The sequence below is a fragment of the Diceros bicornis genome, chromosome 28, assembly GCF_020826845.1.
Source record: "Diceros bicornis minor isolate mBicDic1 chromosome 28, mDicBic1.mat.cur, whole genome shotgun sequence".
Taxonomy (NCBI): Eukaryota; Metazoa; Chordata; class Mammalia; order Perissodactyla; family Rhinocerotidae; genus Diceros; species Diceros bicornis.
In genome coordinates, this window is record NC_080767.1 from 3,932,347 (window position 1) to 3,945,783 (window position 13,437).

Here is a 13,437-nt window from a genome sequence, read left to right on the forward strand (position 1 = left end):
GCCCTAGTCTGCTGGTATTAGAAAGGAAAACCAGATCCATACTCTCTGGGGTTTCTCCTCCTAAACCCGGATATATAAAGGATTGGGGGAATAGGACAGGGGATGGGATGGGGAAGGGGCAGATCAGAAAAATATTTTAAAGAAGAAATAGATTGTAGAAAATGCTATTTTATTAGGCCATTTTTGACCCTACATTAACAGATAGTCAGATGTCAGAGAACAAATGGCCAATAACCACATGAAAAGATGTTCAGTGTCATTAGCCATCAAAGAAATGCAAATCAAAACCACAAGATATGGGCCGGCCCCGTGGCTTAACGGTTAAGTGCGTGCGCTGCGCTGCTGGCGGCCCAGGTTCCATCCCGGGTGCACACCGACGCACCGCTTCTCCGGCCATGCTGAGGCCGCGTCCCACATACAGCAACTAGAAGGATGTGCAGCTATGACATACAACTATCTACTGGGGCTTTGGGAGAAAAAATAAATAAATAAAATTAAAAAAAAAAAAACACCACAAGATATTACTTCACACGACTAGGATAACTAAAATCAAAAAGATGATTAGACAGTAATAAGTATTGGCAAGGATATAGAGACATTGCAACCTTCATACATTGCTGATGGGAATGTAAAATGATGCAGCCATTTTAGAAAACAGTTTGGCAGTTCCTGAAAAAGTTAAACATAGAGTTATCATATGACCCAGCAATTCCACTCCTGGATTTATTCCCAAGAGAAATGAAAACACATGTGAGTACAAAAACTTATACACAAATGTTCATAGAGTGTTATTCATAATAGCCAAGAAGTGGAAACAACTCAAATGTCCATCAACTAACTGATAAATGGATAAATAAAAAGTGGTATATCCACACAATGCAGTGTTATTCCACCTTAAAAAGGAATGAAGTACAGACACGTGCTACAACATGGATGAACCTTGAAAACATTATGCTAAGTAAAAGAAGCCAGTCATGAAAGGCCATATATTATATGATTTCATTTATATGAAATGTCCAGAATAGGCAAATCTATAGAAACAGAAAGTAGATTAGTGGTTGCTAGGGTCTTAGGGGAAAAGGGAGTGGGAATGACTGCTAGTGGGTATGGGTTTCTTTTAGGGGTGATGAAAATGTTCTGGAATTAGATAGTAGTGATAGTTGCTGGTTGGTTTATGTGATGGTTTATAAAATAAAATTTTTTAAAAAATCCACTGAATGGTACACTTTAACAGGGTGAATTTTATGGCATGCATATTATATCTCAAGTTGTAAAAAAAGTCAGTAAAGTGTCCCACACAGGATGGCTCTTATATCTTATACTGGTTCCCAGAGGCCACAGTATTTTTTATGGGCTAGGCTAAAAACTTCTGTTATCTTTTAACCTTCCAGGACACATGAATTAGGGTATCAGAGAGCATTTCCACAGACTGGCTTCAAAGGGGGTCATAAAACTGTTTCACATCTTTTGACCTGCTTCCTGCTACTAACCTTAACGGACACCCATAGGAACCTGACTACACTGTAATCTATTAACCACTGATGATATAACTGTAAACCCACTCATGCAGAAGCAAAGCTCCAGGCCCTCTAAGACTGGGATCGCAAACAGGTCGTACAAAAAGCAATGGCAGTCAGGATTTGGCCCCAGGGCCCTAGGTTGCCCACCACAAGAGAAAAGAAAAAAACACAAGCAAGGGATAAGAAATAATGTTAACACAGGCTGCTCAATTATTTGTTGAATGGATTAAGAATTTGTCAGTATATGGTTAAACTTGTCAAGTCCCCTTATCAGTATCCTACACAAAATCAGTTTCTGTCATATTTCTTCCTTCTTAAGAGGTCTCTGAGATCTTCTCAGGCTTCTTTTTCATAGCTTCACCTGCCAGCAGTACAGAGGTTTAAGAGATGGCATTCCCTACATATATTGCCTTATGTTAATTTCACTTGACAGCTAACATCAAACACTTAGGAGTTCCACAGGGAACTAAGAGCAAAATGTCAAGATGATAAATTCTGTTTCTTTTTGCTCTTACAATGCCAGTGAATTATTTTGAAGCTTGCTATAACAGTGATCATGTAGAATTGTTATTCGTGTGCAATTCTCAATATACAAAATCTGCTTCTAACCCACCCTCAGTTGGATATGAGTTCTGCCCTGAACCACCCACACTCTCACCCAGCTCTCCTTATGACCAGGAGTATACTTCTGCAAGATACTTAGCTGTGGTTAGTTATGATATGTCGGTGGCCAAGGAGCAAAAAGATGCTAACTCACCCAGAGAACATTTCAACAGTGGCCTCATTAACACTGCGGGCCATGGTTACCCACTGAGCCAGCCAGCTGTAGACAAATACACATGTACGTGCGCTATGTGAGATGGCCACTGGATACTTGATGAAGGAAGGCGGGAGAGAGGAAATAAAATGAATGTATGCTTGTGAAAATAGTAACACTTTTGATTATTTTTTATAACAAGTCCTTCTTCTTACTCTATTAGTCCCTTCATTCTCATATTATAGATATCATCATCCTCTCTGTAGGAGATGAATTATTATCCCAATTTTACAAGAAAGAAATCTAGAAGGCTTGATTTTTCCCAGGGTCACATAGCAAATTACCTAACTACGGGTATAAGCTAGAACCTTCTATCTCTAAGAAGTACTCTCAAACTTTACCCCCAGCTACGCTGACCCCGTCCTTAGGACATTTTGCTGAGAAAGCTCAACAGTTGCTTTCTGGTTAGGCTAGGTACAAGCCCCATCATACTAACCATTAAACCCTATTTTGCAGGCAGACAGGGCCTGTGGGGTCAGTCTGCCACTCCCTTAACTCAGCCCTAATCCAGCCCAGTCCCACTCAGTGCACACACATGTCTTCCAGGATTTTGCCATCGAAGGTCTTCGCACCCTCATGGTGGCCTACCGAGAACTGGACAATGCATTCTTCCAGGCCTGGAGCAAGAAGCACAGTGAAGCCTGCCTGTCTTTGGAGAATCGGGAAAATAAGATATCAAATGTCTGTGAGGAGATTGAAAAAGACTTGATGGTTAGTATGAGGAAGCCAGGGACAGACTAGGGGCAGGGTCGGGGGTGGCAGTCAGCAGACCAAGCAAGGCCTTTGAGAGTGGCCGCCAGCAAACCAATAGTTTCAGGCTCTCTGGATATTGGATACTGGAATCCAAGCTGATTCAGGATATCCTGGATCTTTGAAATCCATAAATAATGAAAAAATACACTGGTTGTAAATTTAATCTTTCTGGTAGTGTTTCTTATCCCAAAGCTGCTCACAGAAGCTAAGTAACCTGGGAGAAATCAGGATCTGAATAATGCACAGATTAGATAATCCAGAACTAATTGATGGAATAATCAAGACAAAATATTCATTCATTCATTCAACATATTTAAGTGCCTCCTATTTGTCAGGCACTGTTTTTTTTTTCTTGTTTTTTGTTTTGTGTTTTTTGTTTTTTTTGTGAGGAAGATCAGCCCTGAGCTAACATACATGCTAATCTTCCTCTTTTTGCTGAGGAAGACCGTCTCTGAGCTAACATCTATTGCCAGTCCTCATTTTTTTTCCCCAAAGCCCCAGTAGATAGTTGTATGTCATAGTTGCACATCCTTCTAGTTTCAGACACTGTTTTAAGCCCTGAGTATGTAGCAGTAGATAAAACAGACAAAAAGTAACATATGTAGTATGTTAGATGGTGAAAAGTACTATGGAAGAAAATAAAATAAAGCCAGGAAGAGAGCTAGAGAACATCAGCGTATGTGTATCTGTTGTGGAGGGCCAGAGAATCACTGCTGTTTTAAATAGGGGCTTAGTCTTCACTGTTAAGGGGACTCCTAGGCAGAGACCTGGAGGAGATGGCAAGCCAAGCAGATCTCTGGGGGATTAGCTTTCCAGACAGAAGGAATGGCAAGAGGAAAGGCCCCAAAACAGGAACAGGCCTACTTGTTAGTTGAACAGCAAGGCAGCTAGCGTGGCTGGTACAGTGTAAGTGAGGAGCAGAGAATAAAAGGACACGAGGCAGAGAAGTAGTGGAGGGTCCTGACGGGCCAGGACAAGGACTTGTAGTGAGATATGGAAAACCAGAGGAGTGATAGGACAGCTTCTAAATGATCTCTCCGGCTGCCATGTTGAGATGATACTGTAAGGGAGTAAGCACAGACAGCTGCAGTAGTACAGGTGAGAGACTATGATGGCATGGACCAGACAGACAGAAGTAGTGGAAGTGGTGAGGAAGGGTCAAATTCTGTACATTTTTTAAAGGTAGAGCCAACAGAATTTGCTGATGGATTAGATTATAGGATATCAGAAAAAGAGAAGTTAAGGATGACCCTAAAGTTTTTGACCAGACTGATACAGACTGGCTCTGCTATAAAAAGAGAAATTACTGATACTGAATGGGAAAATTTAGAGATCCCAGAAGTCACAAATCTCCTTCCATTGTCAGTTCTGTGGTTAGTATTTCTAGTCTGTCCTTCTGGAGGCCTAGCAGAAATCAGTCAGTAGTTTGTCCATCTGTCGGTTCCTCAGACTCAGTCCTGGTGCCCATCCCTGTGGTCAGCACTGTTGGGATGTCAGAGAGAGAAGGCATGGTGTTGGACCAAGATGCTTTTAATCTAGTGTGGGAGAAGGGCTTAAAAACCTTAGAGGGCCCCAGCTGGTACAAACAAATGAAGTTCAGCCAAGCACTTGTAGGATTGAAAGAAAAACTGGAGTGGGATATGGGGATCCCTTGTCTGGGACCCTCTGCTTCTGGAGACCAAAGCCAGAAAGTGTGCTATGAAGCAAGGGAGACATGAAAGCACGTTGAGAAAGACGTTTTGGAAGTGGCACACAGCTTCCTATACGACTTGAGCAAGTCTTTTCCCTCTTTGGTCCCTAATATTCTGTGTTTCTAAATTTGATTTCAGTATATGGTTGAAAAGCTGCATCTGTTGAGAGGCAGAGTGTGCTGAGTTTTATACCACTGGGGTCCTCATGCCAGGACAGAGCCAGCTTCCTAAAGAGGATGCTGAGGTGCCAGCTGAATTGTTGGTAGCACTAAATGCTGTGACTCTTTCCCTTTTCCTCACTCACTGATGTCTCTGTTCGAAGCTGTTAGGGGCCACAGCCATAGAAGACAAGCTGCAGGATGGAGTACCTGAGACAATCATCACCCTGAACAAAGCCAAAATTAAAATGTGGGTTTTAACTGGAGATAAGCAAGGTAAAGGGGAGCTCCTCGCTTGACTGATCCTCTTCCCTGTCCACCTTAGCTATTTCTTCTTTTTCTTTTTCATTTTCTTTTTTCTTAGCCATTTATTTGACAGATACCTTGTATCCCAGTCAAGTCCTTACAGGACTCCTAGTCTTGCATACAGTTTACTAAGCATATGCTTTATGCCGGATGCTGTATTCATTGAGGACACAGAGATGAATCAATCAGACATGACCTCTGTCATCCAAGAACTCACAAGCTAAAAACTCGAGAGTTGTCTTTGACTATACCCTCTTTGTTGTCCCAAAGATTCGTTCTCCCACTGTGTCCCACCAATTCTTCTGAAAATCCTCTTGACTATGCCACCACTCTAGTTCAGCCTTTGTGCCCTGTTGGCTGTACTTCTGCAAAAACTTCTGAACTGATCTCTCTATCTCTTGTCCTCATTAATTTCAGTATAGCCCACATACAACCATCAGTTTAATCTTCCTAAAATATACTACTTTTATGATGTTATTCCTCTGCTCAGGTACCTACAGCGACTCCACGTGGTAAAGTTGAACTCCACAGTCTGGCCGTCAAGACCTTGATAATCTCTTGCTACCTACACGTCCTTATCTCCATCTTAATGTGACCATTATCTTCAGAATGTCCCAAACAAACCTGTTCCTACTCTAGGGCCTCTGTTTGGGTTGGGTTCAAATGGGTTTTCCCATTTGAAATGTTTTTTTCTTCCCCTAAATAAGTCTGATTTATCCTTCAAGGCCTTCCTCCAAGAAAGTTTCTATGACAATTGCAATCTCTCCTCTGAATTTTGATACCACTTGCAGCCAGGGTTCAGAACTCAATTTTTGAAAAATTTTTTCCCTAGTATGAATTTATTCCAAATTTCAGATTTCTTGATGTAAAGGAAAGACTACAGCCTAAACATATCTCAGTCCCCCATTAAAATCTAGCATAGAAACAGGCACAGTATTGTTCAAGGAAATGCATCCTGATTGCCTGGAGAAGTGGGTACAGACTGGAACTGCTTTAAGAAACAGGAGATGGCTTTGTATGGAAGGCTAAGCCAGAATGACCCTAGTTATTGATGAATAACCTGCAAGTCTGTACCAGGTAGACAGTCTCCTGTGAATGTTTGAATCTGGTCTCCACTGACTCATGACACTTTGCCTGCATCCATGGCAAATGTAGACAAATGGGCTCTGCAGCCCACTGTTGGTACCTGTGGACACTGTACACTGTGTACACTGTGAAGACTTGTCCCAGCCAAAATGCGACCTGTGTTCCCCCTTCCCTGCAGAGACTGCTGTGAACATTGCTTATGCCTGTAATATCTTTGAAGATGAAATGGATGAGATGTTTATTGTGGAAGGCAAGGATGACGAGACTATTCGGCAAGAACTCAGGTACAGATGGGAGAGCTGCCACAGCCCATCTCTAGACCCAAGATTTCCCACCCATCTCTTTACCCAGTATGGCTCCCACACTACCAGAAGGAACAGAGAAGAAATGTAGGAGGGGAAAACAAAAAAATCTAAAATATTTGAGAGAGTTTTGTGAAGAAGCATTAGGGTTCCAGGAGTTAGAGTGTGGAGGGTGGAGAAGTGTGGTGTGGGGATGGTCAGGGACCTACAGCAGTGGCAGGTCTCAGGAGGCAGTCGAGTCTGGGGTCCTGGCTGGTGCTTTGCAGAGGCTCTGTATTCACTTCGCCTACTTTCACTCTGGGACACATTTTTCTCCCTAAGCTCTGCGGCTTCAGGTCAGACACTAACCACTACTCTTGGCTTTCAGGTCAGCAAGGGCCAAGATGAAACCCGAGTCTCTACTGGAGTCAGACCCAGTAAACACTTACCTCACCACGAAGCCCAAAATGCCCTTCAAAATACCTGAGGAGGTGCCCAATGGCAACTATGGCTTGGTCATCAATGGCTACAGTTTGGTGGGCAACAAAGAGCTACAACTCTGTTCTCTTCTTCCAAGGAACTTTTTTCTTAGGTCCAACCCACTTCTGGGGAATTTCAAGACCCTTTTCCTATTCCATGAATCACCCTATTCCCCCTCCCTTCAGGTGCCCTTGCTTGACAGACACCTTGCTTAGCTTTCTCTAGGCAGGAATAATGAGGAAAGAGAAGCCAAGGGCATATTCCTTCCTTATCCAGATTCTTTACTACCGATGTGGCTTGTCACTTAGAGGAAGGGGAGAAGCAAGCAGGACCGGGTCCTTCAAAAAGTCACTTGGTCTTATAGCCCAGTTTGCTGATTTGACCCAGTGAGAGACCCTGACCAGCTTCCCACTGGAGGCTGGATCAGATGTGAGGATGCCTAGAACTGACTTGGGGGCTTGGCCTTCCTTGGGGGTGGAGCAGCTTGAGAGCAGCTATGCCCAACCTGTGTGGTACAGGACAGTATGGAGAGGGGAGGAGGAGCCTAGGAAGGTCTTGTCCTGAGAGCCTTTTTGGGCAACCTGAAATGTGAGTGTGTCGTGGTGCTGCAGGCCTATGCTCTAGAAGGGAACCTGGAGTTGGAACTGCTGCGAACAGCGTGCATGTGCAAGGGGGTGATCTGCTGCCGGATGACACCCCTTCAGAAGGCCCAGGTGGTAGAACTGGTGAAGAGGTACAAGAAGGTGGTGACACTGGCCATCGGGGATGGGGCCAATGACGTCAGCATGATCAAAGGCACGTGAGGGGTGGGAGGCAGCAGCCCCCAGCCGTGGGCTTGCCCTTTCCTTCTTCCATGGGCAAAACTGATCTGGGTGGCACTGTGTTGCTGGCTCACACCCCTGCATATCATATGTCTGTACATTTATACTGTTTTATAACTTCATTCATGCTCCTCTACACCTGCATTCCCACTTATGTGCACATGCATTCATCAGCCCACATTCACAGGCATGCACACACATTCAGATTCATGCATTTAGTATTCATACACACACAGATACACATGGCTCCCATAAGAACACATGCATACATTCACAGAACAGCAGGCTGTACAACTACCACACCATCTTTCTGAGATGGCATCAAAGCCCACAGAAAGGACCCCTGGGCAGGAGTCATAGTCTGTTCCTTTATTGAAGGCTGTAGGCCTGAGCAATGTTAGGCAGAAGACAGGGCTTCCCAACCAGGGAAGTAGATGTGAGGCCCAACGCAGGGACCTTTTCCTCCCTGAGGCAGTGTTCCCAAAAGCTTGCCCTGCCTCCCCTGGCTGAAGGAGCATAGCAGACTTACTGATGCTTTGGACCAATAGAAGTAAATGGCTGAAACCTGTTTTAATTTCAGCTGAATGTTGTTCGCCTCCAGCCTCTTGTGAGATATGGACAACATCTAGAGGTCCTCTAGGCCAACCTCTCTCCCCATACAGGAAACACTACTAGATATTCCTCCCTTGGCTTCCATGCTAGGAAGTGTTCTTGCTCTCTCCCCCAGTTTCTAGAACCTCTCAGGTTTTTAGGGCCTTGGAGTTTTTGATTATTCCATTAAGCAGTATAATAGGTATAACCCAGGAGATCAATGAATTTGGCCTACACTACAACAGACTAATTAAAACTTTTAGGAACTTCAGTCTTATCTTCCATCAAGTATAATCCTTGCTTTATCTAGAAAAAGTCACCTTAGGCCTCCTGAAGAACTTGTTTCTCACTAACAAAGTATGTATATCACTTATTCCTCCCAACGGTTGGATCTTAGCTTCTTAGATAAACTTAGGTAATTAAATATTGTGTTAGATCGACATCTATCCTGCATCTTTGATTTAAGTGGCTTCAAGAGACAACAATAAATTTTTCCCTCAGCATCTGGACAGCAAGAAAGAGCCCAGGTGGCTATAGTAGGTGCAAAGACCATCCAGGACAGCGTTCTAGTGCTAGCCATGCCGGGCACTCTTGAGCGGCAGCATTCAAAACTAAGTGCAGAAGAAGGAGCTGCTTTCTGACTTGCAGGGGTGGGGCAGTCTACTAAGGAGAAAAGGTTCCACTAAGTGAGTGCCATTTTGAACTGGGCCTAATAGTGTTTTCCAAATGTAAAATAAGGGGATTGCACAACATGATCTCAGCCTTCCTTTTACACTTCCCAGACTGGGAGCCCAGCAAACAAGCTCTGTGGCTGAGAAGCTTCTGGGGTTTCTTTGCAGCTGCCCACATTGGGGTCGGCATCAGTGGCCAGGAGGGAATGCAGGCCATGCTCAACAGCGACTATGCCTTCTCACAGTTCCACTATCTTCGGCGTCTACTTTTGGTCCATGGCCGCTGGTCCTATAATCGCATGTGCAAGTTTCTCGGCTACTTCTTTTACAAAAACTTTGCCTTCACCCTGGTGCACTTTTGGTATGCCTTCTTCAGCGGGTTTTCTGCACAGGTAGGAGGTCACATGGCATTTCCCACTCTGGTCAACTGGGTCTTCTCTAGTCACCCCCCACTTCAGCTAGCTCAGATCCTTTTTCTCCTCTGGAGACCAATGTATGACATGCTGCCATCCATCCATAAAGCTCCTCACCCATGTTGATCCCATCTCCTAACCCTACACTTAACCTTAGATTTTCAAACCCTGACTTTTCTGGCCTGGCTCTGACTTGGCCTTGACTCCTACCTTCAGAACACTCCCATAAGGTATTTTCACCTTTTCCCTGAGACAGAGACCTAGAGTGTCCAAACATATGTAATAGGGGGAAATTCCTGGAGCTGGGAATATTTCTTAGCATTCAATGTAATCTTTATGGAACAGGCTAAGCCTCAAGGGCCTCTGGGTCTTGCCCGACAGGCTGCTTATGGCATTCCCCTGTAACTGTACTTAGAAACACAGCTTTCCTTTACTACTCCTTCCCTAACCCAACACACACACCGCCAAACACACACTATTGTTGTTTTGATGAATTAATTCCACATTTGAATATGTAATCTCCCCCACAGTAGTAGGGAGAGGTGACACCTAGATTTTGATGTTCTAAGAGGAGTCTATGAGAAGTTTTTCAGAAGTCTCTCAAGGATTCCCAAGAGAAACAACCTCAGGAACGATTATCTTGGGAGATCTCTACCACTTTTGTTGCCACTTTTTATTGGACTCCAGGGGAAACAGACCAGTCAGCAGACAGTAGACTTGTAGATACGCCCCCAGCATGTAGCGAAGCCAGTCCGGTTTGTGGGAGGTGTGTATTGCTGCTGACCTCTTGTGGCTAGTAAGGAAAGGAGCCCTCACTAGTAAGGAAATGGAGCACCCAGCTCTCTTTTGGTCTATTCTGCTTGTCAATGTTAGAAAGTGTCCAGTGCTGTAGAACCTACTGAATGCCATGAAGCAGATAAAGAGTCCAGAGGCTTACATGCTTGGGAGTGCAGGGGTACGGCTAGCACTCCCTGGCAGCCACTCTGGATTCTTTCTATGCAAGGAGGGGCAGTAGAGTTCATGGTAGGGTTGGTCCAAATCAGCCTTGGAGAGTTGACCACAAACAAGCTTGATGTAGCCTTGCCCCAGCCTGGGACAAGGGGTTCTAAATAGAGTAGGACCAAGGAGAGACTGAGGTCAGCCTTCTCAGTCAGATTTCTAAAATCCAAATCCTGCTGTAGGTTAGTGTGTTGGTGGGTAGGTAGGCGCTAGAGGGAGCTCTCTTGGACTTGGGAGGTGGAGCTGGGACTTTGGAGAAGAGAGAAATTAAGAAATCTCCTTGGTTTTCTTCCAGACAGTTTATGATACCTGGTTTATCGCTTTCTACAACCTGGTCTACACCTCCCTCCCTGTCCTGGGCTTGAGTCTGTTTGACCAGGTAAGACCAGCAGTGAGCCTCTGAGGCAGGGCTGAAGCCCTGGGCCCTAGAGGAGTATTCCCAAGAGTGAGGAGGACAGTAAGAGCTGAGCTCTACAAAGTTAAGTGTATATAGAATAATTTGTAGAGCAAGGAAGGGAGCTCATCACCTGGAGAGGTATCAAGGGATAAAGTAAATAACCTTCCTCCACAGAGAACAATCATCAGTTTTAGAAATCCAAGTGTTCCTCTGTCAATTTTATCGTTGTAGAGAAAAACATGGAAATTGTAGTGTACAGTAAATTGAGTGTGTACAAAAGTAGTGAAAAGAAATAAAGTCATTGGGGCAGGACTAAGTAAAGCAAGGGGCTTCAAGAAAGAGATACAGAGATAATGAGAGATAAGCCAAAGCAGGGAGGCCTGGGTGAGAGTCCTGAAGGCCAAGCATGGGAGAATGGGTATGACACCTAGAGTCATAGGGAGTCAGCCTATCTGCCTGTAGGGGATACCACCTGTCCCTGTCAGAAATTCCCTGGGCATTGAGGGTCCTGGTGCCCTACCTCTCCCTCCTCTTCTACCCCAACTTCCTGTCCTGGGCACATGGAATAGAAAAGGAGCCTCCAAAGAGGAATAAAGTTGCTGAAAGAGGACATCATGGGATCACGGTTCCTGGTCTCTCTCAGGGTAGGAGGGAAAATTCTCCATGAAGTAGCTGCCAGCCTAGAGCAGCAAGAGGGATGAGTTGTATCACTCAGCAGTCTTATCCAGCTTCAGTGGTCTAATTCTAAGGATCCACAACCTCTCAAAATAACTCCCACACTTTGTTATCCAAAGTTTCAGACTTAGGAGATGAAGATGATCCAATGTCATCCACATAGAGAATCCTCTCACCTGAGTTCACCAGTACCTATGACAATGGGAAGAGCATCACAGAACATGGATACCTCCAAGGGACTAACTGTTCCCCACTGGCGTTCCCCTCTCTTCCCACTGGCTTTTGACACAAAGAATATTCAACTAAAGGAACACTTAAAACTGAGGACCTATGTCCCAACTGCCTCCCCCATCCCAAGCTCCAGTCCCCCCTTCCTGCTACCCCAATCCTAATTGCCCCCTTTCTTAACTCCCTAATCCTAACTGCCTCAAGGTCCTTCCCACCATCTTGACCTTCTAGCTTTCCTCTACTACCTAGATCCTTGCCTAGAGAGTGGGACTTCAGGAAGGGTCTATGGTCACTACTCTGTTCTCTGGGTCCACTTCTCAAGTAATCCACGAGGAAGCTCCTAGGCAGCCTGGCAGCATACTCGGTGAGAGGAGAAGCCTCTACTCTGATGGAGATGGGACCTTCTATGGAGAGACTCTGAGCCTTCCTCCTTACCCTCTTGTGCTTCCAGGATGTGAATGAAACATGGAGCCTACATTTCCCAGAGCTGTATGAGCCAGGCCAGCACAACCTCTATTTCAACAAGAAGGAATTTGTGAAGTGTTTAGTGCACGGGATCTACAGTTCCTTTGTGCTGTTCTTTGTCCCGATGGGGACCATTTATAACTCAGTGCGCAGTGATGGGAAGGAAATCTCCGACTACCAGTCCTTCTCCCTGATAGTGCAGACCTCCCTGCTCTGGGTGGTCACAATGCAGGTGTGGCCAGTGGTCGTAGCGGTAAGGGGATTAGGTGGGGAGTCTGTCTGGAAAAGAGGGAGGTATAGAGGGAGGGGAGGTAGGAAGGGAGCATCCTCCATTACAGAATTGGAGAAGGGAGGTGGCTGACAGGTCCCAGGTTATAGAGTATTGCACATAAGAGGGTGCTTTTCAGATTGCCCTGGAGACAACCTACTGGACGATGATAAGCCACTTCTTCACCTGGGGTAGCCTGGGTTTCTACTTTTGCATCTTAGTCTTCCTGTACAGTGATGGCTTGTGCCTAATGTACCCCAACGTCTTCCAGTTCCTAGGTAAGTCTCTGCCCAATGTGTGTCGGGGTGTGGGGCAGGGGTGGAGAGTGTGAACCAAGAATTTAATAAATATTTACTGAGCAGCTATTACTATGTGCTAGGCTCTGTGGATATAGATGTGAATAAGACATGATCTCTGCCCTAAAAGGACTCAAAATCTAGCTAGGGAAAATATTTTACCTTATTAGAGTTCCTAAGATATTTTCAAATTTCTTATCTAATTTGATCTTTACAAGCATCCTATGAGGTAGGCAGGGCAAGAATTATTAGCAACATTTTAGAGACTAGAGGTTTTTAAAAATTAAATGACACAAATCTAGGTCTCCCGGTTCCCAGTCCAATATCCTTTCCACCGTGGCATACTGCCTTATTGTCTCCCTTATTAATTTCCCTCTCTCTCATCTGCACTCTGATGAGGACAAAATACGGAGAGAATAGACATGTAGATGTAGCTGGCTCCCGTCTCTTGTCAAGCCACTCATTTTTCCCCTCCAAAGCCCTCTACCCCATTTTTGTGTCCAGGCCAATGCTCTACGATT

The 13,437-nt window shown here is 44.8% G+C and overlaps 1 protein-coding gene across 7 annotated transcripts in view; it reads left to right on the forward strand.

Annotated features, from left to right (window-relative positions):
• The window catches only part of LOC131393067 (phospholipid-transporting ATPase FetA-like), a 133,940-nt gene extending 120,503 nt beyond the window's left edge, over window positions 1-13,437 (forward strand). For 6 of the 7 annotated variants that reach the window (XM_058523442.1, XM_058523445.1, XM_058523444.1 and 3 more), the window contains 4 exons: window positions 2,884-3,048; window positions 5,104-5,215; window positions 6,510-6,615; window positions 7,001-13,437. In XM_058523442.1, the coding sequence (XP_058379425.1) occupies window positions 2,884-3,048; window positions 5,104-5,215; window positions 6,510-6,615; window positions 7,001-7,307 (690 nt within the window). In that variant the 3' untranslated portion in view covers window positions 7,308-13,437. The remainder of the gene's footprint in view (window positions 1-2,883; window positions 3,049-5,103; window positions 5,216-6,509; window positions 6,616-7,000) is intronic. The other variant, XM_058523446.1, reaches the window with a different exon arrangement.